Source organism: Mobula birostris, chromosome 11 (assembly GCF_030028105.1).
Source record: "Mobula birostris isolate sMobBir1 chromosome 11, sMobBir1.hap1, whole genome shotgun sequence".
NCBI lineage: Eukaryota > Metazoa > Chordata > Chondrichthyes > Myliobatiformes > Myliobatidae > Mobula > Mobula birostris.
Genome location: NC_092380.1, coordinates 70,776,594 through 70,801,262, shown reverse-complemented (window position 1 = coordinate 70,801,262; position 24,669 = coordinate 70,776,594). Strand labels below are relative to the sequence as shown.

Here is a 24,669-nt window from a genome sequence, read left to right as displayed (position 1 = left end):
TCTCCAGGGTCTTCATGATGTGGGAGGTCAATGCCACCGGTCTGTAGTCATTGAGGCCGCTGGGGCACGGCGTCTTCGGCACAGGGACGAGGCAGGACGTCTTCCACAGCACAGGAACTCTCCGGAGCCTCAGGCTCAGGTTGAAGACATGGCGAAGTACTCCACATAGCTGAGGGGCACAGGCTTTGAGCACCCTGGTACTGACACCATCCGGTCCTGCAGCCTTGCTTGGGTTGAGAAGTTTCAGCTGTCTTCTCACCTGTTCCGCTATGAAGCCCACCGTGGTGGTTTCGTGTGGGGAAGGGATATAGTCACGAGAGCAGGGTCGGGGACTGTGAGGAGGGGTAGGAGGGGAGAATGGAATATGTGTTGGTTGGGGGCCGACAACAGATGACTCATGTGGGGGATGGGCAGGGGCCACAATGTCAAATCTGTTAAAGAACAGGTTAAGTTTGTTGGCCCTGTCCACACTGCCTTCAGCTCCTCTGTTGCTAGTTTTCCAGAACCCAGTGATGGTCCTCACCCCACTCCAGACCTCTCTCATGTTGTTCTACTGGAGTTTCCACTCAAGCTTCCTCCTATATCTGTCTTTAGCCTCCCTGATCCTGGCTATGTGTGGATGAGACAAAGACTTATGTCGTCCAAGAGAAGAACAGCTCTCTTGTTGGGCCCTGAACTACAAAATTGATGATTCTGATCTACTTTCAGGCCCTTCAGCTGTTGTCTTCTTGGAAGTGTGCTGGATCAACACTTGAAGGTTATGAATATATATGCACAATAGGGAAAGCTTTAGGCGATGCCATGTTTAATTTAGTAATTTGTTGTAAATAGAGTAATAATGGAAACCGAATGAAGATTTACAATTACCTCCAATCCTCCACTTTTATCTTGAAAAAGTAGAGTGAATGTTCCATAATCAGAATGTTCTCCACATCGTGTCTGACTTTCCTTCAGAGAGTATTTCTGTATTGGTGGGTAGTATGCAGCTCTCAAGGTTGTTGGATTTGCTTTACCTTTAAGAAATTACATAATAGATGTTATAATTTTTTTCTGAAATGCAGAATTATCTTTCAAAGGAAAACCTTCTCTATTAATGTAGAGATCTCTATGGGCGTAGACTATTTTCTAAATGGAGAGAAAATTCAAAAATCTCAGATGAATAGGGACTTCTTTGGAGTCCTTGGCAGGGTTCCCTAAAGGTTAATTTGCGGGTGAATCAGTGGTGAGGAAGACAAATGCAATGTTCAGGCAAATGCATTCATTTTGAGATGACTGGAATATAAAAGGAAGCATGTAATGTTGAGGCCTCATAAAGCATGGGTGAGGCCGTACTTACGATATTGTGAGCAGTTTTGGGCTGCTTCTCTAAGAAAGGATGTGCTGACATTGGAGAGGGTTCAAAGGAGGTTCACAGAAATGATTCTGGGATTGAAAGGTTTATCCTATGAGGAGTGTTTGATGTCTCTGGGCTACTCACTGGGATTCAGAAGAATGAACGGTGATCTCATTGAAAGTTATCGAATGTTGAAAGGACTGTATAAAGTGGATGTGGAGAGGATGTTTACTTTGGTGGGTGAGTCAAAGACCACAGGACATAGCGTTAGAATAGAGGAGCGTCTTTTTAGAATGGAGAAGAGTAGTGATTTCTCAAGCCAAAGAGTGTTGAATCTGTAGAATTTGTTGCCACAGATTCTGGATTAGTCAGGGCACAAATGGGTATGGGAAAAAGGCAGGAGATTGGGGCTGAAAGGCAAAACGGATCAACCATAATGAAATGGTAGAGCAGACTTGATGGGCGAAATGGCCTAATTCTGTTCCTCGATCTTATGCTTTTAGCCACTGGCAACCAGAATAGAGGTATTATTTCCAACTGTTTGATTTCCTGTTTGATCACTGATGTAAAGAAACAATTTATTGTTATACCATGGCAGCATAGTGGTTAACATGATACTATTACGGCTGGGGACGTCTGAGTTCGGATTTCAATTCCAATATCGTCTGTAAGGTGTCTGTACATCCTATCCATGGAATGTGTACATTCTTGTTGGGTACTCCAGTTTCTTCCCACAGTCCAAAGACATACTGGTTAATAGGTTAATTGGTTATTGTAAATTGTCCTGTGATTAGGCTGGGCTTAAATCGGGGTTTGCTGGGCAGCATGGTTCGAAGGGCCAGAAGGGGCTATTCTGCATGGCACTTTAATTAATTAATTAATTGACCAGCTACCTAATCACATTTTCATTTTATGATTTATATCTCTTCTCAGAGTACTACCGTTTTCCATATCTTCTGATGCTGTCAATTCCTCATATTGCATTGTTTTCTAAACACTAGAGACCTATGGATTTCTTGAGCAAGTAGCCAGAGACTCAATGAGTGTGGAAGTGGTGGCAAGTGCAGCAACTCATCAGATTTCATTGCATTGAAACAGGTACTTACTGCCCATCTCTTGGTGCCTGATGACAAAGAAATCAGTCTCCACATCCAGGCTCAGCGCCAGAACTTTCAAAATTTGGGTGGATAGTTCCTCACAGGTTCTGAAGAATGACTCCAAACAATTTGAAAACTCAGGGACCTCTTTGATAGGCCATCTCTAATATGTATGAAAACAACATGATTTCAAGAAGTTTACAACATTTAACTTAACAATTTATTAAAGTTCGATAAACTTTACAAAGGCTATAACTAAAGATTAAGATGAAATTTTGTTTCTATCATATGCTAAGTAGTTGGCATTCTGATTACCATAACTGAGTTTGTAATTATGTATGGAGTGGTAAAATGTGCTGCACATTTAGGATGGATATCCTTGGATGAATCTTGTTGGGGACATAAAGAGAGCAAGTTATTCTTTGTTTTGTTTCAGTTTTATGGTATAAGTATTTATCTCCTTTAATCCGAAGAAGGAGTTGCTTTCTTCATTTCTTTCAGTTATTTCTATTCTCAGTACAAGTATGAATGTGCTAAGGCCATAGATGTCTTGCAGAGAAATAGCATGGTTTAAATTGGATAAGGGAATTGCATTCATTTAGTGGCAGGAAGCAGTAGGATGACCTGATACAGGCATCCAGAATCATGAAGGACTAAAACAGGGAAATTACAATCTTTTTCCCAGACAAAGTGTGCTAAAAACAGGAGGGTATAAGCTTAACACTCACAAAATGCTGGAAGAACTCAGCATGTCAGATCAGAGGCAAGATATTTAAATGGAACATGAAGGCATCTTCTTCACACAAAATATGTTGTGTATTTGGAATGAGCTGCCAGAAATAGTGGATGAGGTGAGCTTTTTGGCAGTATTTAAAAGCCATCCAGTTAAGTAAAAGAGTACTAGAGGACCACAGTCCAAATGTCGGCAAGTGGGACAAGCTGGTTGGACATTGCAATTGTCATGAACATGGAGGGACGAAGGGCCTGTTTCTAATGACTCTAATTTGATCCTCAGCTGCTAGGACTAAATGAGCGGGAGTTGGATGGAGAATTAAAATGGCAGCTTTACTTCCACTTAAGAAGTGAACCAAAGGTGCTTTTTTCTTTGTAAAAGACAATTCTACTCCACGAACTTTGGGCACTGCAGAGCTCCTCCATCAGTGAGCTGCTCATTGATCAGAGTAGCTGGATTGGTGTTGGTGGCAGGGCTGGCCGAGATGTCGAAGGGTGTCTCTTGTCGGTTCTGCCTTCCAATGTTCAACTGGTTGAATGACAGGCTGGATTGCACTGGATCTGCACAGTGCCAGGAGACTGTACCATTGATAGCCAGATATTGTTGTTCAGAATCTTGGACTATATATCTGTTTTTTCTATGTCTGGCATGATTGATAATTAAATTTGATTTGATGTGATTTGAACTTCAGAAATTAATGCAAAGTAAAATGCACGTTAAATTCCTTTTTCAGCAGAACTTGGGAAGGAATTTCTTACTTTAGCTTCTAACCCTTTGCTTTCCAGTCCTAATGAAGGGTCTGAGCATGAAACGTTGACTTCTTATTCCCCTCCATATTTGCCGCCTGACCAGCTGAGTTCCTCCAGCATTTTGTGGACGATGACCTCAAGATGCATTGTTTGCAGTCTTTTCCACTGGAATTATTCTGAAATCATGATCTAAAATGCATTTTGAACCAGCCCAATTAAGAGTTACCTGATTGTTTTGCAATTCTTTACGTGAAGTTGGAGTGTGTTAGTAATAGCGTACTAGTGCATAATTATTGCTCAGAAATTAACTTGCCTTAGAAAAAAATGTTTTCTAGATGTGGATGGTTTCATTCTCTGAATATTCCAAAGTAAACTATTTCTGAAAATGTTAAAATTATTTTAAAATTATGAGTGTTTAAAATTATGAGGGGGAATTGATAGAGTTGACGTGGATAGGCTTTTTCCATTGAGAGTGGGGGAGATTCAAACAAGAGGACATGAGTTGAGAGTTAAAGGGCAAAAGTTTAGGGGTAACATGAGAGGGAATTTCTTTACTCAGAGAGTGGTAGCTGTGTGTGGAACGAGCTTCCAGCAGAAGTAGTTGAGGCAAGTTCGATGTTGTCGTTTAAAGTTAAATTGGATAGATATATGGACAGGAAGGGAATGGAGGGTTATGGACCGAGTGTAGGTTGGTGGGACTAGGTGAGAGTAGGAGCTCGGCACGGACTAGAAGGGTCAACATAGCCTGTTTCCGTGCTGTAATTGTTATATGGTTAAATGCATAGCTTTAATACTTCAGTCTTTACTTTCATGATGTCTATTCAAATGTGTTTTTAACGTTATACTAAGTAGAAAATTTTTCTAACATGCTTCTAGATGATTCATCCTTACAAATGTTTTAATGGTCTTGATTGCTTATCCTAACTGGAGTTTTCGTAGCTGTAGGACATCAGTAACCGTTGGGAAAGGGGAAAGTCAGACTAATGATCAGCAGTCACTGTGAAGAACATTTTTTCATGTGAAGTTTAAGTACCAATGCTTAGCCACTGACCATGACTCTGAGAAAGGGTTTACATGAATAGATTATATGTAGGCTTGAAGGTGAGAATTGGAATGAATTAATCGATCAGATGTGTTAACAGTTTATCTCTGATGCTGTTTAGCCAGTTGAATATATTTGTCATTTCCGTATTTCCAGTTTCTTGACTTTGCATTATTTTGCTTTTGCAGTAGAGGACTTGAACTTTAGGCATAAGTGAGAGATTTCCTGCAACCTTCACGTGTTTGCATATTTTGGAAAGTAAAATTTTCTCCAGTGACACGACAGGAACTGCCTCATTCCTGGCCTGTAGACGATGACATGGGATACCAAAGCAAACTCAAACTGAATATGAGGTCTTACATCATTTGAAGTCAAAGCTGATAAATTAAAGGCTTCTTTCAGGTCATTGAGATTTTCTGAATTTAAACTGTGAAGAGAAGAATATTTATATTTATTTAAACAACCATTCAGAATTGTTACACAATCCACCTCTCCCATTAATCCCAGTTTTTCTGTAACTGACAAAACATTATCATTATTAAAACTCTCACAGTTGAATCTACTGATATAAAAGTACTGCATGAATATTCTTTGGTTGCCAAGAGTAAAGGGAATTAAACACATAAACATGTAACTAAGTAACAAAGAAGAGGACTTCTTTTCTGGGTGGTAGGAAATGTCTAGTGGGAAACGCCTGGGACTGGATTAACCTGCAACTATCCTATGTGGAAAGATCGAGTCCATTGAGCTTATATTCACTGCAGGTTAGAAGAAATAAAGTTCAACTCAAACTGTACAGAATTCTGACAGGTTTCAGTAAACAATGTAAGGAGTATGGTTACCCTTATTAAGGTGTCCAGAACCAGAACCCACACTAGAGGGTATAGGTCATGAAATTTCTCTACCACATAGGAATGTAGATGCAAGCTGGTGGGTTTCTGAACTTGGCTCATATGTCACAAAGCAGTGTGGAATGTGAACAGGAATTTGGTACTGAGATGGATGATCATGTTGGATGGAAAAAGTAAACTCAAAGGGCTGACTTGCCTTTGCTCTAATTTTGCTGTGCTTCTATGTTTGAAACATAAATGCAAGTGGCCTGGATTGGGTTGAAAATATTAATTTATGGGTTTCAGCCACACATTATGAAAATCTGATCTCACAAACTAAATGTCCTTGTATCTGCAGTGAATCTTCCTTTCAACATTGCAGTTGACACAAAAATGGGGTTCTGCTGGAGAACGAGTTCAGGGAAAACTTACCTCTCTGTCTCAAAATCATACCAGCCATGGTGTGGCACTTCAGTGTCTTTTGAATGGGCATATTTTTGCTTAATCTCCTTAGGAAGTAGAAAGAACTTTCTGCAGATGTCTATTGCCCTAAACACCTGAGGAGCAATTGTTTAGAATTATATATGCTGTGTGACCAACTCGGTGAAATATATATGAATATTATTCTTTTATATGAACAAGCTAATGACTAATGTACTGTGTCCCAACTTAGCATTTTATGTTCTATGACATTTTGCTTTCAGTTTAATGATTCCTCTCAGCTTCTCAGCTATTTCATTCACCATAGTTTCTCTTTTCTATTCTTATAGACCCCTCCCCCCCAAAAAATTGTGTCCTTTTTAGTTGGTCTTTTTTTTGGTGAAATTGTAATTTCATGAAATTATTGAAAGAAATTTATTAGCACAGAAGCTACACCATTAATAGGCTTCCTTTAATTTTGTGCTTGGGATATATCCCCACAATGGGGAGCATGCCTTATGGGAATAGGTTGAGTGAACTCGGCCTTTTCTCCTTGGAGCGATGGAGGATGAGAGGTAACCTGATTGAGGTGTACAAGATAATGAGAAGCATTGATTGTGTGGATAGTCAGAGACTTTTCCCCGGGGCTGAAATGGCTAGCACGAGAGGGCATAGTTTTAAGGTGCTTGGAAGTAGGAACAGAGGTGATGTCGGGATAAGTTTTTTACGCAGAGAATGGTGAGTGCGTGGAATGGGCTGCTGGCGGCGGTGGTGGAGGCGGAAACGACAGGGTCTTTTAAGAGACTCCTGGATGGCTACATGGAGTTTTGAAAAATGGAGGGCTGTGGGTAAAGCCTAGGTAGTTCTAAGGTAGGGACATGTTCGGCACAGCTTTGTGGGCCGAAGGGCCTGTATTGTGCTGTATGTTTTCTATGTTTCTATATTTCTAAATTAGCATGAAATTGGTCAGGTAAAACCAGCAAGCCTGTAGCACTGCAATTCTGACTTAATGATGTGAAGAAAACAGAGTTTTAAAGCTGCCTGTTTGAAAATGTTTGAGTAACTTCACACTATAATCCAACTGTATCTGTTAAACATTGGCTTTTGCAACATCTCCTTCACAAGAAAGATGCAACAGAGTAATTTTATCTAATGAAGGCTCATCTGCAGACTGGATATAAATTAAAGGCCAGGATGTTGCTGTTTAAGTCACCCACTTGAAAGAGCTTTATGTTGATAATTTCTTTCAGGTTAGTTCAGGTGATATTTACCACATAATTCAATCTTCAATTTTCTGATCACTATGGTGGTGCTGCTGAAGTATTGCCTAGAACAAGCGTGAACAACTCTTTCCCCATAAAATGTAGGATATTATGGGAGGGATTGGGGAAAGAGTATTTATTTGGGGCTCCAATTCAAAATAACTTCCAGTTCTTGAGTTCACAAATCAGTTGTGCGTGGAGCCAAATCCCTAGTGAGTTAACAGCAGCCTGTTCTTGCCTTCTATTCCACTCTTGGGTACATATGTGATTTAATGTACCTGATATTTAAGTGCAACAGATGACATTTTATCAAACTTTATACTGTATGAACGATCAAATATGGCATCTTAAACTGTTAAACTTTTAAGGCTATATCCAATATTTCCATATAAATGAGTAATTCTTTCAGAATTACTCATTCGGTCATTCAGCCAGAGACTCATTCTACCGAGATGCAACACAGAGCATCATAGGAAGTCATGCCTGCCTGTGGCCATCAAACTTTACAACTCCTCCCTTGGAGGGTCAGACACCCTGAGCCAATAGGCAGGTCCTGGACTTATTTCCTGGCATAATTTACATATTACTATTTAATTATTTATGGTTTTATCACTATTTAATTAAGGTGCAACTGTAACGAAAACCTATTTCCCTCGGGATGAATAAAGTATGACTATGACTAGAAGAGTAAATATACAGTATAATAGTCTTGTGAAGTTAACATAAATGTAAACTAAAATTAACTGCCTTCTTATATAATTACTATTTAGCAGACCAAGATGGCTCACAATATAATGAGATATTAACAAGAATACATACCTGCTCTTCTTTTATCCCAGTGTTTTTGAGGTAAACAAATCCATTTTTATTTAATTCCCTCATGAACTCTGTGGATAATCGTTTCATTTCATTGACTGAGGGTTCAGCTTTACCCAAGGCAAATGAGCCAAAGTCAATGATTGCAATGCTCATCTTCTTCCCCAGATTCTGGCTTCTTCACAACTTCCTGTAAACAATGACAGAATGAATGATTCTATCTGACACCAATATGGTTAAAAGTAGCTATTTTTATTTATCTACAGGAGATCAAAATGCCCAAGTTTTAAGGGTGTTATGAAGAACAGTAAAACAGACCTAAAATTGCATTCAAAAACATTGTTTCTCTCCTTCCTATTATGATAAGTTGTGATCTCTTTGTATATTTTTGGTCTTACCCATTTATGAATCATTTCCCTCCAAGAGAAAATGACATTCCCATTGTAACACAGTAGGAGGCTCTCAGCTCACTAAGTCCATGCTTGTTCTAGGCAGGGCAACCCCATCAGTGATATTCACCCTTGACTTAAAGCCCTGAACCCTGCAATTCATTCTTTCTCAGGTATCCAACAGCTTGCATTTAAGTACCGTATCTATAAAAAGGATAATTTACTGTCACCATTAACCCATCAGCACATCTTTGAGATGATTACATTTCCGCTGTAGTATATATGAACTTGCCTTACATTCCTGAAGTCCACTTAAAGCATCATTGGATGCTTTGTGATTTCCACCAATTGTTATTTACAAACACTTTGGACTTGGGTTTTCTACTCTGAAAGAAAAATTCTGACCGTTTACCCTAACTCTATGCCTATCTCTAAACTTCTAAAAGATCTTCATTCAGCATGTTACGATCCAAACTTGTCCAACTCCTCCTCATAGCTCATTACTCTGATCGAAGTAAGCTCACAAACTCTGATCCCTGCCATTTTTCTTCCCATATCTGTAAAGGTTCTTCACTGTCACTAACTGCTTCACTACCTGCAACTCCACCATTTGTGCCACCTGCATGTGTATAGACTGCTAATAGATGTTAACAAACTCGTCGACATTTCTGACCATAAGAGCAGAAGACTCTTATTCAGAGGAGCAGATTTAGGCAATTCAGTTCATCAAGTCTGCTCCACCATTCCTGATTCATTATTATCCCTCTTAATCTCATTCTCCTGCCTACACACTAATCAAGAATCTATCAACCTCAGCTTCAAATATACTCAATGACTTATCCTTCACAGGCACCCGTGGCTATGAATTCCACAGATTCACTGTCCTCTGACTAAAGAAATTCCTCCTCAGCTTTGTTCTAAGTGCACGTCCCTCTATTCTGAGGTTGTGCTCGCTGGTTCTGGACTCGCTCACGATAGGAAACATTCTCTTAACGTGTACTCTGTCTGGGTCTTTCAATATTCGATAGGTTTCAATGAGATTCCCCCCTCTGGTTTTTCTAAGCCAACGATTGCAGGCCCAGACCCACCAAATGCTCTCATAAATTAACCCTTTCTTTCCTAGAATAATTGGCGTGAACCCTCTCTGGACATTCTCTATTGACAGTACTTATTTTCTTAGATAAGGGACCCCAATCTGCTCACAATATTCCAAGTGCATCTGACCAATGCCTTATAAAACCTCAGCATCACATCCTTGCAGTTGTATTCTAGTCCTCTTGAAATGAATGTTAACATTGCATTTGCCTTCTTTACCACTGACTCAACCTGCAAGTAAGCCTTCAGGGAATCATGCACAAGGGCTCAAGTCTCTTTGCACCTCTGATTTTTGAATTGCCCTTGCACTTCCTTAGCTCTATCCACAGTGATTCAACACCTTCCAACCTTGTGTCACCCCTTTTCTAATGATTTGATTAGATTTTCTTACCAACACAGCAACATCGCCCTCTCTGCCTTACTGCCTGTCCTGTCAATACAATGTGCATCCTTGGACATTAAGCTCCCAGCTACAATCTTACAGCCATGATTCAGTGATGCCTACAACATCAAGCCTGTCAATATTTAACTGTGCTAAAAGTTCATCTACCTTATTCTGTATACTGCGCACATTCAAATATAACATCTTCAGTCCTGTATTCACCTTTTACGATTTTGTCCACTTTTATGTTGCAACTTATCCTGTTGATGGCAACTTTGCCCTCTCTTCACTCTCTCCTCACTACTCATTGCCTCTGTTGGTAAACCAGCTATCTCATCTTCAGCAACTCCTTAGCCACATATTAAACAGTATAATCTCCCTAGTTCTGACCTCACTAGTACATGGCATGGGTAGCAATCCGCAGATCAGAACTCCGGAGGCCCTGCCCATTAACTTAGCAGCTAATTCCCTGAACTCACTATGCAGTATCTCGTTACTTGTCCTACCCATGTCATTGGTATCTGCATGGACCATGACTTCTGACTGTTCACCCTCCCACCTAAGAATACTGAGGACTTGATCCGAGATATCCTGGACCCCGGCACCCGGAAGACAACGTACTATCCGGGAATCCTGATCTTGCCCACAGAGCCTCCTGTCCGTTCCCCTAACTAACGAATCCTCTATCACTCCAGCATGCCTCTTCTCCTTCTCACCCCTTCTGAGTCACAGAGCCATACGCAGTGTCAGAGACCTGACCTCAGTATACAAAGTGATATACCTATTGTTGAGGGGGATAACCACAGGGGTACTCTGTACTGGCTCCTTAATCCCTTTCCCCTTCCTGACTGTCACCCAGTCCCCTGTGTCCTGCACCTTGGGTGTAACTACTCTCTATATGCCCTATCTATCACCCCGTCAGTTGGTGTGATTCGGAGTTCGTCTAGTTCCAGCTCCAATTTCTTAACGCAGATTGTTAGACTGTCATGGTCCGGTCCATGAAGTCTGCATTTTGGTTCACGTTCCGGTCCATTGACCCTTGCTCCAGGTTTTCCTGTCTACCCTGTTTCTGTTCCTGTTAAGCACTAATTGAGGCAGCTAATGCTCATTGGTCTGGCTGCATAAATACCTCCAGAGACCAGGGTGTGGCTGCTGGATTGTTCTTGTCCTTACTCCTTGTATCCCTTCCCCTGCCTTCTGTTTCCTTGCCTGAAGCCTTGTCTTGTCTTGCCAGTAACTCTCGCCTCACCTGAAGTTCTTGTCTCGCCTTGCATTGCCTGAAGCCTTGCCTTGTCTTGCCGGTAACTCTCGCCTCACCTGAAGTTCTTGTCTCGCCTTGCATTGCTTGAAGCCTTGCCTTGTCTTGCTGGTAACTCTCACCTCATCTCGCCTGAAGTCTTGTCTTGGAGCCACCCTGAACCTAGCTCCCTTCCTGTCCCATGTCTCCGTTGGGTAAGCCAGGCCAGATTGCCGTTACTCTGCAGTGGGTCCTGTCCCTTTCTGTCCCTTGCCTCCATCAGGTAAGCCAGGCCAGATTGCCATTACCCTGTGGTGGGTCCTGTCCCTTCCTGTCCCTTGCCTCAGTCAGGTAAACCAGGCCAGATTGCCGTTACCCCTGTGGTGGGTCCTGTCCCTTGCCTCCATCGGGTAAGTCAGGCCAGATTGCTGTTACCCTGCAGTTGGTTCTGTCCCTTCCTGTCCCTTGCCTCCGTCGAGTGGAGATCTGCGCCCTGCCCAGGAGTACCGCGCCCTGCCCAGGAGAAGCTTCAAGACCCCAAGTCTCGAGCCTCGCCCCAAGCCAAGCTTCAAGACCCCAAGCCTCAAGTCTCTGGTCTCCAGCCTTGCCTCAAGTCTCTGGTCTCCAGCCTCCTGCCCAGGAGGAGCTTCAAGACCCCAAGCCTCGAGCCTTGCCCCAAGCCAAGCTTCAAGACCCCAAGCCTCAAGCCTCACCCCAAGCCAAGCTTCAAGACCCCAAACCTCGAGCCTCACCCCAAGCCAAGCTTCAAGACCCCAAGCCGAAAGTCTCTGGTCTCCAGCCTCCTGCCCAGGAGGAGCTTCAAGACCCCAAGCCTCGAGCCTCGCCCCAAGCCAAGCTTCAAGACCCCAAGCCTCAAGTCTCTGGTCTCAAGCCTCGCCACAAGTCTCTGGCTCGGAGTCCAAGCCCAGGCTCTGAGCTCTCTTGTCCAGTCCTGTTCCGGGTTCCCGGTTTTCATGTCCATGTCCTAGCCCTCACCCTATATCCTAGTCCTGTCCCTAGTACTTCAGTGTCTGTGTCTTGCACTTGGGTCCGTTCCCAGCCACCCCCTTATGACACAGACACTGTAGCTGGATGCACTTCTCGCAGTAGTAGTTGTCAGGGACATCGAAGGTCTCCCTGCCTTCCCACATTCCGCAAAAGGAGCATTCAGCTATTCTGCCTGGCATCTCTACTGTCCTAGCTGAGCAGATATAAAGAAGGGAAGGAAAGAAAACCTTAATCTGGAGCTTTTCTTTTCTGTTGCTTTCTTTGACTGAAGCCTTGAAGAGCTAAAGCCTCAAAATCGTCACTCTGACTTGGCTCAATCAAACGATGGCCTCTGCGCTTGCCCCTGCCTTCCTTAAATTTGCTCTGGCTAATCACTCTCAAATCCCGATTGGTCACTGGTCAAAGTTCTTTTCTGCTGTAGTAATCCACTGCTGGATTTTGTACTCAGGCAGTGGACCTGAGTGAAATCCCCTCTTTCCAATATGTGGATTGGTCGCTGGTCAAAGCTCTTGATAGGGGCGTATGATAGACTACCCAGCAGTCTTAGGGAATCAGAGGATGATATTTGTAAAGAGATCGCAGGCCATTGCAAGAAACATAAGGTTGTTATAGTTGGTGATTTTAACTTTCCACATATTGACTAGAAATCCCATATTGTTAAAGTCTAGATGGGATGGAGTTCGTCAAATATGTTCAGGAAAGTTTCCTTCAATAGTATGGAGATGTCCCAACGTCAGAGCATGCGATACTGGACCTGATATTAAGGAACGAGACAGGACAGGTGACAGAGGATTGTGCAGGGGAATGCTGTGCATCCAGTGACCATAATGCCATCAGTTTCAAAGTAAATGCTCAAAAATCTAGGTCTGGCCTGCAGGTTGAGTTTCTAAATTGGAGAAAGACCAATTTTGATGGTATCAGAAATTATCTGGAAAGTATGGATTAGGCAGGCCGTTTTCTTGCAAAGGTGTATTTGGTAAGTGGGAGGCCTTCAAATATGAAATTTTGCGAGTACAAATCTTGTATGTGTCTGTCAGAATAAAAGGTAAAGATAACAAGTGTAGGGAATTTTGCTTTGCAAGAGATATTGAGGCCCTGGTTAAGAGAAAAAAGGATGTGCATGGCAGATAGAAGCAACGTATGAGGTGTTTATGGAGTACAAGAAATGCAAGAGAACACCTCAGAAAGAAATCAGGAGGGATTAAAAAAAGGTCATGAAGTTGCTCCAGCAGACAAGGTGAAGGAGAATCCTGAGAGATTCTTCAAATATGTTAAGAGCAAATGAACTGCAAGGGACAAAATTGGTCAAAACAGATGGGGGAGATCTTAAATATGTTCTTTGCGTCTTTATTTACTCAGGAGGTGGACACAGTTTATAGAAGTGAGGCAAAGCAGCATCAACTTCATTGCCCCTGTACAGATTAGAGGAGGAATCTTTGCTGTCCTGAGGCAAGTCAGGGTGTATAAATTCCCAGAGCCTGACAAAGTGTTCCCTCGGACCCTAAAGGGAGGCAAGTGCAGAAATTGCCAAGGCCCTAGCATCCTTGGAGATATGCACAAGAAAAAGAAAGGCATGAAAGGGAGAAGGAATGTGAGGAAGGAAAAGAGCAGGAACAAGAGCGGGATCACGACCAGGACTGTGATGGGGATCATGAGAGAAACAAGGATGAGAAAAGGAAGCGTAACTGAGAATAGTGAAAGGAATGTGGCCACACCTGCCATGGAGGACCCCCCCAGAACTTGAGATTGTTTTCACATCCAGAAGCCTCACCTGCCAGGTAGAGTGTGACCTCCCTTGTCAGGAGTGGTACTACCCTCTCCCTATTTATCCTCTAGTTTTTAGCATGTTAAAAGCAACCTTGGAATTCTCTTTAATCCTACTTGGCAAGGATATCTTATGCACCCCGCCCCAAATTTCCTGCTTGCTTCTTTTCATGGTTTGTTTATATTCCTGAAAGCTCCTGCATGATTTCAGCTTCATAAACCTTCTGTTTTCTGATTTTGATAACCCTGGTGCGATTGCATTTTCTTTTTACTTTTGAGCTCTCCCCATTTTGCCAGAGGATGAGCTCTCCAGTATATCATTACTGGGTGCAGCTGCGGCATTTTTTTTTCTGGTTAGTAATGCAACTCCTCCACACCTTTTGCCTTCTTCTCTATCACATCTAAAATATCGAAACCTTGGAACAGTGAACTGTCAGTCCTGTTCCTTTCACAACCATGTCTCTGTTGTGGTCACAACATCAAAGTTCCAAGCAGTGATCTAGATTCTAAGTTCATCTCCCTAAGCCATAATACTCCTTGCATTCAAATAAGCACACCTCCAGCCTCTCTGTCCCATAGTGGTCATTAACCTGTCTCTGCTTGTCCTTCCTTACAGGTACTTCACAGTACCTCTACTTACCTATTAATCCCCTGCCTGCTTCCTACCTCCCTGCCACTCAAGTTTACATCCTGCCGAATAACACAAATGAGCAGTCGAGTGAGAATATTAGTTCCCCCACATTTACAGTGCAATTCATCCCTCTTTTACAGGTCCCACCTGCCCTGGAAGACAGCCCAAAGATCCATAATTTGAAGCCTTCCCTTCTACACCAACTCCTAAGGCACACATTGAAGTGCGCTATCTTTCTAGTTCTTACCTTACTATCACGGATCTTGGGCAGTAATCCCAAAATTACAACCCTGGAACTGCTCTTTTTTAAAAATATGCTGGTGATTTGCCTCTGCCTTCTTACAAGCCTGTTGACTTCTGAAGTCGAGAGAGTAGAACTGCCTCACTAGAAATTTTATTTTTTACTACTTCAGTGCACCAATATAACCAATTAATCTGTATGGATGGTATGCAAGTATATTTTTCACTGTATTCATTACATATAACAATAATAAACCAATATAGTTAACCAGTCTAGCAGACTTAAGGAGAAGTAAACACATTACCTTGCTGATGAACTTTGAAAACTCTTTGGCTCGTACTCTCTGCTGCTAAAGCTGTTGGACTGAAATTGGCGAACTCTTACCTGGAAACGAGTTTATAACTGCTCTGGCTCCCCCTCTCTGCTGCTAAGTCTGCCAGGCTGAATTTGATAAGATATTGCCTGCTGTTATTGTGTAGTTTAGCTGAATCATCTTTTAGCTTGAACCAAATACTGTTGATGTTTTATATAATCCTAAGCAATTTTATTTAGAGTATATTAGGACATACTTAAGTAGTGACAATGGTACAGTATATTATAAACATGATAAACAGTTGCTAAAATAAACTTAAATCAACATATATTGTACATAATGTACACAACAAATTAAACATGACAACACCAGTGCAAGTTCAAAGAGAAAATATAGTCTGAGGTAAAGTTTTTCAGGTTAGTTCAAGAAGTTGACGACAGTGCACAAGTAGCTTTGTTGAAACTTGAAGTTTGGTCTTCACATTCCTGTATCTCCTGCCTGGTGCAAGCATGAAGAAAATAGCATGGCCCAGTGGCCTCATGAACAATGTCACTTCCCTGACGAAATGAATCAAACTGAACCATCGACCATCTTCCAGAGAAACAGGCTCTTAAGTGCTTTGTGTAAACAAAAGTACACAAAATAGAAATATTACAATGAAAAAAGATGTGGATGATAAACTGCAGTTAATAAAAAATATAGTAGGAATCTTAAATCATGCAAGCACGTGTTGCCAATTTGAAAACTGGACAATTCTGGCAAATAATTTTTAAAAAAAGTTTTTCTGTTTTTATTCCACTATCACAACTTTCAGAAAGTTGACTTTGTGGCACTAAAGCAGAAGTTAGCCTATTCCGATACCCTTAGATAATCATTTCAATACTACAATTTTTATGCATATTGGATTAGATTAAAAATAAACTATTAGTGGAAGTGTTTTTCACTATGTTATAGAAGGTGGTGGAATATATTAACATGCCTTTTCTAGGAGAGTCAACTTAAGAAAAGCAAATAGTGTACAACCGGGAAATGTAAACTTAATGCTTAGTTAGCATAACCTCGAATCACCCGTTTAATTGATTTCGGTGAAAGATCTGCCTAACAGTGAGGGTAGATAGATAGATAGATATACTTTATTGATCCCGAGGGAAATTGGGTTTTGTAACAGCTGCACCAACTAAGAACAGAGTACAAACATAGCAATACAAAACCACAATCAATCAAATAGTAATACGTAAACCATGCCAGACGAAAATAAGTCCAGGACCAGCCCATTGGCCCAGGATGTCCGACCCTCTAAGGGAGGAGCTGCAAAGTTTGATGGCCACAAAGTTTGATGGCCACAGGCAGGAATGACTTCCCGTGATGCTCAGGGCTGCATCCCGGTGGAATGAGTCTCTGGCTGAATGTACTCCTGTGCGCAACGGTGTAAATGATGTTACACGCTGACGTCAGATTGGCAGAGAGAGGGATGTACACAACAACCACAATTGCATGCGAGATTTCCCTTGGCAAATAATATGGCCAGAGTCCAACAGCAAAAAGTTCAATATCCGGGCTACAAACACGTTCCTTGACCGTAATACGACCAGGATTGCACCATCTGTTGTTAACCAGCACAGAAAGCCCCCCTCCTTTACGCTTACTGCTCTCAGTGCACTTCTGGTCAGCCCGAACGATCTGGAAGCCGTTTATGGAAACGTTTGGTCAGGTATATCCTCGTGCAGCCACGTTTCAGTAAAACACATAACACTGCTCTCCCGAAATGTTCCCTGACTCCTGGCTAGCGCTGTCAACTTGTCCGTTTTATTACCCAGCGATCTCACATTGCCCATAATGAGAGAGGGACGACATGGCTTATAACTCCTCTTCCCCATAAGTCTCTGTTGTCTCAACCCGGTTCTCTTCCCTCGCCTTTTTGACCCCCCTCTGCATCCTTTGTGTGTTTTCCTCCAGATTTCAGCAGGGGTATCCGCCGCTCTGTTCGCTAAACTGGCTGGCATAAGCGCAATCAGCTGGTCCCTGGAATAAACAATGCGACCATACTGCTGCCCCGCTAATGAGACGTGTCCGAATGTAACTATTTCCAGTGCTAAAAACCCAAATAAAACTCTCTCCACCAGCACATTAGAGAGGGTGCAGCTTCAACGTGTTACTGTGAAAAAAAATACAACAAATAACGTAAGTTAAAAAAAGTAAGAAAAAGTAAGAAAACTAGTCTGTAACAGGCTGCATGCGCACTTGAACCATCAGGCACGTGGGAAGGACCCTATCAGGTCCTGTTGATTACTAATTCAGCAAACATCTATACAGATGGAGGTAGAAGATTGGATTTGTAATTTGCGCAGCGGTAGAAGGCACAGGGTGCTGGTCAGGGATTGTTTCTCAGACTGCAGGGCTGTTTATTGTGGTGTGTCACAGGGGTCAGTGTTGAGACATAAACAATTTGAATGTGAATGTACAAAGTACGTTTGTAGTTCATACTACATAGGAGGTGTTGTAGATCAGGGGTCCCCAACCTTTTTTGCACTGCGGACCGATTTCATATTGACAATATTCTCGCGGACCGGCCGACCTCTGGGGGGGGGGGGGTGGGAGGGGGTAGGGTTGCCAACGGACAAGAGTAGCAGTCAAATACGTTGAACAAAGACTACCATGACCATGAAGCCTTGCGCGGGCACCAGCGCTCATGCGTATGTGTACGTGCTGATTTTTTTTCCCACAAATCGTTTTTTGTGATACTGTCTGGGGGGTGGGGTGGGTGCTGTTAATCATGACCGGAATATAGGTGATAAGTGGCTAATACACTCAATTTCATTTCTAAAAGGGTTTATCTAACGAATTTAATATTAAACACACAGCGCATATTTTCCTTGCATGAATACAGTGATAAGTCAATTACTGTATCGGGGAGGACAGGGGAGCTTGAAGTAAGTGTTGAACGAATTTCCAGTAGAAGTGGTAGAGGCAGGTTCGATATTATCATTTAAAGCAAAACTGGTATAGGGACAGGAAGGGAATAGAGGGTTATGGGCTGAGTGCAGGTCGATGGGACTAGGTGAGGGTAGCATTTGGCACGGACTAGAAGGGCTGAGATGGCCTGTTTCCATGCTGTAATTAGCATCATAACATAACAAGTCAATAGCATCATAACATTTTAAGTAATGTTTGGATATTAAACACACAGCACATATTTTCCCCGTATGAACATATAAAATCATTGCAACACACCAATATCACTGAATCAGTGGAAGCCCTGGGCTTGTTTTCCTGCAACAAGACGGTCCGATTGAGGGGTGACGGGAGACAGCGATACTCGAAGGGGGTTCCTTATGTCCAGTCTATTCCGCAATTTAGTTTTCGTTGCATTCATTGCAGAGGTATGTTGGAAATGGAAGCAACGTTTTCAGTGCTTTCGTGGCTATCTCAGGGTATTCAGTCTTGACTTTGATCCAGAATGCCGGCAGAGATGTTATGTCAAACATACTTTTCAGCCTGCCGTCATCTGCAAGCTTGAGGAGTTGATCTCCTTCCCGCGCTGACGTGGATGACGCGCGGGTAATGACCTCGTGTGCGTTCAAGCTCAGCCGTGGGCGTGACAGGGAATGAGGAAAGGTGCAGCTGACTCATATTGCCAAATCATATCGTTTCCTCACGGCCCGGTGGTTGGGGACCGCTGGTGTAGATAGTGCTGAAGGTGGTGAAATACGTTTGTAATTAGAGGCATTTCAAAGATTCATAGGCAAAGTACATTTATTATCAAAGTATATATACACTTTGAGATTCGTCCTTCTACAGGTAGCCGCCTAACAAGGGGACCCATTGAAGAAAACACCTAACGCCCGGCGCACAAAAAAAAACAAATGACGTAAAAAGCAAGCGAACAACACATAGAATAGCAAATATCAAACCAGAAGTCCAGAAGTATTCAGTTCAGTTCAATCTCACACGGCTCGCTCACTGCAAGCCGCAGGACAAAGCATTCTTCGCTGAAGTGCCCCAGACCTCATCCATTGCCCTGATCAAACCACTCAAAAACAGGGGAAAAGAGAGTAACCAGGATCCTGGAACACTTGAAAAATGAACCCCAAAGCTCTCCAAAACGAGGCCACAGCTTCTCCAATTGACCCTCGCAACGTGGATCCCAAGACTCTTGCACTTTCCTCCGACAGCAACTAGCGAGAGGAAGAAGAAGCCCACCACATACAGGCATGTGGCACTGAACAGCCCTCCATCCTCCAACCTCTCTGATAGTTTTCCTACCACTGGCGTGAGGCTCACTGAAATACAGTTTCCTGAGTTATCCCTGTGTTCTTTGGAAACAGAAGAAAAGCATTGGCTACTCTCTATTCCTTCCAGACTTCAGCTGTGGCTAGAGAGGATACAAAGATCTTTATTATGGCCCCAGCAATCTTCTCATTTGCCTCTCTCAATAACCTGGGATAGGCCCCGTTAGGTCCTGGAAGATTTATCCACCTTGATGCTCTTTAAAAAAATACTTATCATCGCTTCCTTCCTGATCTCAAATTGCCCTCGGTGATTGGTACACTGATCTCACTATTCTCCACATCCACCCTTCATTGAATACTGACACAAAGTACTCAGCTGTTTTGTCATCCTCCGGCTCTAGGCATAATTTTCTTCCTTTATCCCAGCATTGTCCCATCCTCTCCCTACATATCTTATTTTTAATGCATATGTATAGTACCTTAGGTTTGCCCTTAATCCCACTTGTCAATGATATTTTGATGACCTTCCTTGGTCCTGGTTAAGTTCTTTCATATTTTCTTCATATTCCTCAAAGCTCCTGTATGATTTCAGCTTCCAAAACCTTACCGTTTAGGATTCTGATAGCCCCAGAGTGACTGCACCTTTCGTGTGTTTGACCCCTGCCTATGTTGCCAGTGGGTAAGCTCTCCAGTATGCCTTTACTGTGTACAGCACTGTGGTGGACAGCAGGGCTGTACAATGGGTAGTGATAACTGTTCAACGCATTTCTGGCATCAGCCTACCTGTCGTCAAGATGCCGGAAAAAAGCCAGCAACTTCATGAATGATCCCACCCCTACTGCTTCCGGACTAGTTGTTGCACTCCCATCAGGAAAAGGCTATGCTGCGTCCACGCCAGAACCACTGGACTCAAAAACAGTTACTTTCCCCAAACCATCAGGCTGACAAACACCTCTGTCCATTAACTTCCCCCCACCGCCCACTAGCACCACTATGTACACATCTGCTTGAATTACTTTATGTACAGTCAATGTATAGAACAGTTACTTGTAATTTTCATTTTACAGAATTGCTTTTATAGTTAGATTTATTGTGTATCTTTTATTGTGTTCTTTATACTTATTGTGTTTTTTATGCTGCACCAAATCCAGAGTAACATTTGTTTCATCTTCCTTTACATTCATCCATTGAAGAATGACAATAAACTGTCTTTAATTTTGAATCTTGGAACCTTGAACCTTGAATTTTGAATTAGTAATGCAACAGCTCCACTTTTTTGCCTTGCTCAGTATCACATCTGAAACCTCAAAACAATGATGCTGCTATTCCTGGCCCTTTTACAACCTTGTCTCTGTTGTGATACAACTTCATAGAGCCTGGATCAGTGCATGGAACTAAGTTTATCTTCCTGACCTATAATACACGTGCATTGAAATAAACACACTTTTGCTTTTCAGTCACACAGTGTTCCTTAACCTATCTCTGCCTGTCCTTCCTTTCAGACTTACTCAACCTAACCTCTACTTTCCCATCAATCCACTCACCTGATTCCTGCCTCCCTGACACTTTAGTTTATGTATATCCTTTTGAATAGCATGAAGGAACATCCTAGCAAAAATATTAGTTCCCTCACATTTTTGGTCCAACTTGTCCCTCCTGTAGAGGACCCTCTAGCCATGGAAATGAACCCAATGATCCACAATCTGAAGCTCTTCCTCCTGCACCAGCTCCTTAGCCACCCATTGAAATGCACTATCTTTCTATTTCTTACCTCACTAGCACGTGACATGAGTAGTAGTCCCAAGATTGCAGCCCAGAAAATGCTGTTTTTTTTAAACTTCCTTGTAAATTTTCTCTGCCTTCTTTTAAGCTTATTGACATCTTTCCTGCAGGTAGGTGAATGGAACGGCAAACAATATTTCAAATTCAGCTTCACTAATATCTGATACAACTTCTGCATAACATCCAACTCCTTTACTCAATGTTCTGATTCATGAAAGCCAATGTGCCAAAACCCTATCTACCCGAGACACAACTTTCAGGGATTATTGGATCTGTATTCCCAGATCCCTTTGTTCTACCATACACCACCCCATCATGTACGGTGCAAGTCCCATTCTGGTTTGTCTTGCCAAAGTGCAACATCTCACACTTGCTAGTTTTGCCTTTTATTCCACCAGGACCATAAAAAATTCTCTACTGTCAATATTTCACTTATGAAGGAAGTATTCCACCAACCAAACATTCCTTTGCCAGAAAGCAACTTACCCGAACCAGACCTGCCAGGTAGCTTCTGGTGGACAAACTCCTTACACAGAACAGCAGGAATTGAACCTCAATCTGTGACTACTTAACAGAATTATGATAACTAGATTCAAAGTGTTTGCCTACACACTCTTTTGTCCCATTCCCTGTCTGATTCCCTTACAGAAGATCCAGTATCGTACTATCTCTAGTTAAAACCTCTATTTTTCAACACATTGGACAAATTCTATGCCATCTCATTCTATTACAGTATGGGAGTCTCAGTCAATCTGCGGAAAGTTAAAATCACCTACTATCACAAGCAGAGAGTTGAGAATTTCAAGTTCTTAGGAGAGAATATCTCCAATATCCTCTCTAGGTCCAACGTGTTGACACCATGGCCAAGAAAGCTCAGCAATGCCTCCACTTCCTCAGGTGTTAAAAGGAACTTGGCATGTCCCTTTTGACCCTCAACATTTTTTATCAATGGATCATCGAAAGCATTTGATGCGAAGACATCAAGGCTTCGCACTGCTGTGGAAATTGCAGCAAGGCGAGGTTTGAGTGACGTGTTAACAGAACAGTGCAGACACTGTGCAGTCTCGAGCAGAAAAAAACCTTGGAGTCAAGATCGAAGTTCAGAGTACATTTATTATCTATGTATGTATTCACTATACAACCTTGAGATTTGTCTCCTTATAGACAGCCACAGGTCACGAAACCCAGAAGAACTCATTAAAAAAAAATGACAAACACCCAATGTGCAGAGAGAAAGAGAAAGAAAATAAAAACACAAATTGTGCAAACAATAACCGTAAGCAAATAACACATAAACATCGCAGGTCCCACAGACATGAAGCCTGGAGCAGGCCTTCAGCCTCAGCCTCAGTACAGCGAAGAAGAGAGTAAATGTTGCAGAACTGGCCTGACCCTCACCCCTGGTCCCTCCACCTTGCCTTTTCAATCCTTCTGGACTGACATTTAAATCGTCGAAACATTGGGTCATTCCTCGATCGAAGACCCAGGCCTTGTCGCAGTGATAGGCTCTGGGCCCTCACCCTGCCGCTGCGATTAAGCCTAAGATGTTAAGTTGTTAGAGGAAGTGTGCGGATGTAGTGCAGTTATCCCGGCTGAGCGTGGACCCTGAAAGCCGAACTCTCCCTTGTACGGACAATCCCTTCAGGCCTGGGACCCAATCCTATCAAGCACACCAAGGCAAGATAAAGATGTAAATAAAGGATTCTAGGGCTGCACTTAGAATAAAACAGTTACTTTACTAACTCTCAAGTATTATAGGCCTTTAACACAAATGCTTAATTGGTTATTAACTCCTGGAATATGTATTATGATTGGCACTTAAGTATGCAAGTGATGGAATTGAGTAGTGCAGCAAGTTTCTGCTGGGTCAATGAGTCTGTTTCTGTATAAAAGTGGCAATTCTTTGTTTAGCTTCAGAACAGTTTAATGAAATGGATGGGCTGTTCTCCTTCTACACGAGTAAATAAAGTGTGATTGATGAATGAGTCCAACATGTCAATGTCCAGTTAATCAGTTTTGTTACAGCAGCTGCTCTGCACATGATGGCAGGAAGTTGTAGACACAACCCTGCACTTCATGGAATCCAACCTCCCCTTCCCAGATTCTGTCTAGACTTGTTGCAGCCTCAAACTGGCAGCAGGCATAATCAAAGTTCCCACTCACTATGGACCATCTCTGTTTCCTGCACTCCCATTTTGTAGAAGCATGTACAACCAGGCTGAAGGACAGCTTCTATCCCAGTATTATAAGACAATTGAATGGTTCCAAGTATGATAAGATGGGTAATTGATCTCCAACTCATGATCACCTTGACTACCTGTCGTGCACTTTCGCTGTACTGTAACGCTTCATTCGACATGACTTTGTACTACCTCAAAGAACCATTATAATGACTTAAACTGTATGCAAGAGGAATTTTTCACAGTAGGTAATGACAATTTAGTTTACCACTAGCCGACGTAAGAAACAAACACTTTACCTTGATGATGAGTGTTAAACCCGTTCTGACCCATCCTCTCTGCTGCTAAGGCTGTTGGACTGAAATTAACAAGTCCTTACTGAGTAGTTTTGCTGAATCATCTCTTAGCTTGACATAATTATTAATGATCATTTGTGTAATACTGAAGAATTTAATTAAAATATATTAGTTTTTACTTAAAACCTATAAATATATTAGAGAATTAAACGGATACACACTTTCATCAATTCCATCCTTGTGGGGTACACAAATTGAAATTCAGATTTAAGCTCAATTGTAGGATTATCGTCATTGCCATACCTGCACAGGGTATAGATGCTATGAAAGTTAACTTTTTGGGTCCTTTGTCCAGTAAATTATAACATGACAAAAATAAGCTATCATAAATTTACATGAAGTATACACGACCTATGCAACAAATTAAACATGACAACACTGTTGAAAGTTGAGAGAGAATAGATATCATCTGAGGTGTTGTTTGGGTTTTTCAGGTCAGTTCAACAACTTGAGAGCAGTGAGGAGGAAGCTGTTGTTCAGACTGGTGTAAGCCATCACATTTCTGTCTCTCCTGCCTAATCACAGCACAAAGAAGAGAACATGGCCAAGAAGGCACAAAAGATAGATATCACTTTGCTGAGACTTTTGCAGATGTCCTTGATGGAAGGGAGAGCTGACTCGTCAGTTAACCTCATTGTGGTCTGTGTGGACATGCTTTCCCTTTCAGTTTATCTGTAGTCAAATGAATCAAAGTCAACCATTGTAATGATCATCTTCCATTCCTAAGAGCATTCTGTAAATAAAAGTACACAAATAATACAAATTTTACAATGAGAAAAA

General features: G+C 42.1%; 1 protein-coding gene across 2 annotated transcripts in view; it reads right to left on the bottom strand.

The window, feature by feature from the left end:
- Nucleotides 1-15,406, bottom strand: part of LOC140205527 (uncharacterized) — a 30,411-nt gene extending 15,005 nt beyond the window's left edge. For both annotated transcript variants that reach the window (XM_072273150.1, XM_072273149.1), the window contains exons 1-6: nucleotides 15,334-15,406; nucleotides 8,286-8,472; nucleotides 6,217-6,341; nucleotides 5,315-5,381; nucleotides 2,440-2,593; nucleotides 868-1,013 (exon numbers count right to left, since the gene is read on the bottom strand). In XM_072273150.1, the coding sequence (XP_072129251.1) occupies nucleotides 868-1,013; nucleotides 2,440-2,593; nucleotides 5,315-5,381; nucleotides 6,217-6,341; nucleotides 8,286-8,438 (645 nt within the window). In that variant the 5' untranslated portion in view covers nucleotides 8,439-8,472; nucleotides 15,334-15,406. The remainder of the gene's footprint in view (nucleotides 1-867; nucleotides 1,014-2,439; nucleotides 2,594-5,314; nucleotides 5,382-6,216; nucleotides 6,342-8,285; nucleotides 8,473-15,333) is intronic.
- Nucleotides 15,407-24,669: the final 9,263 nt, after the last annotated feature.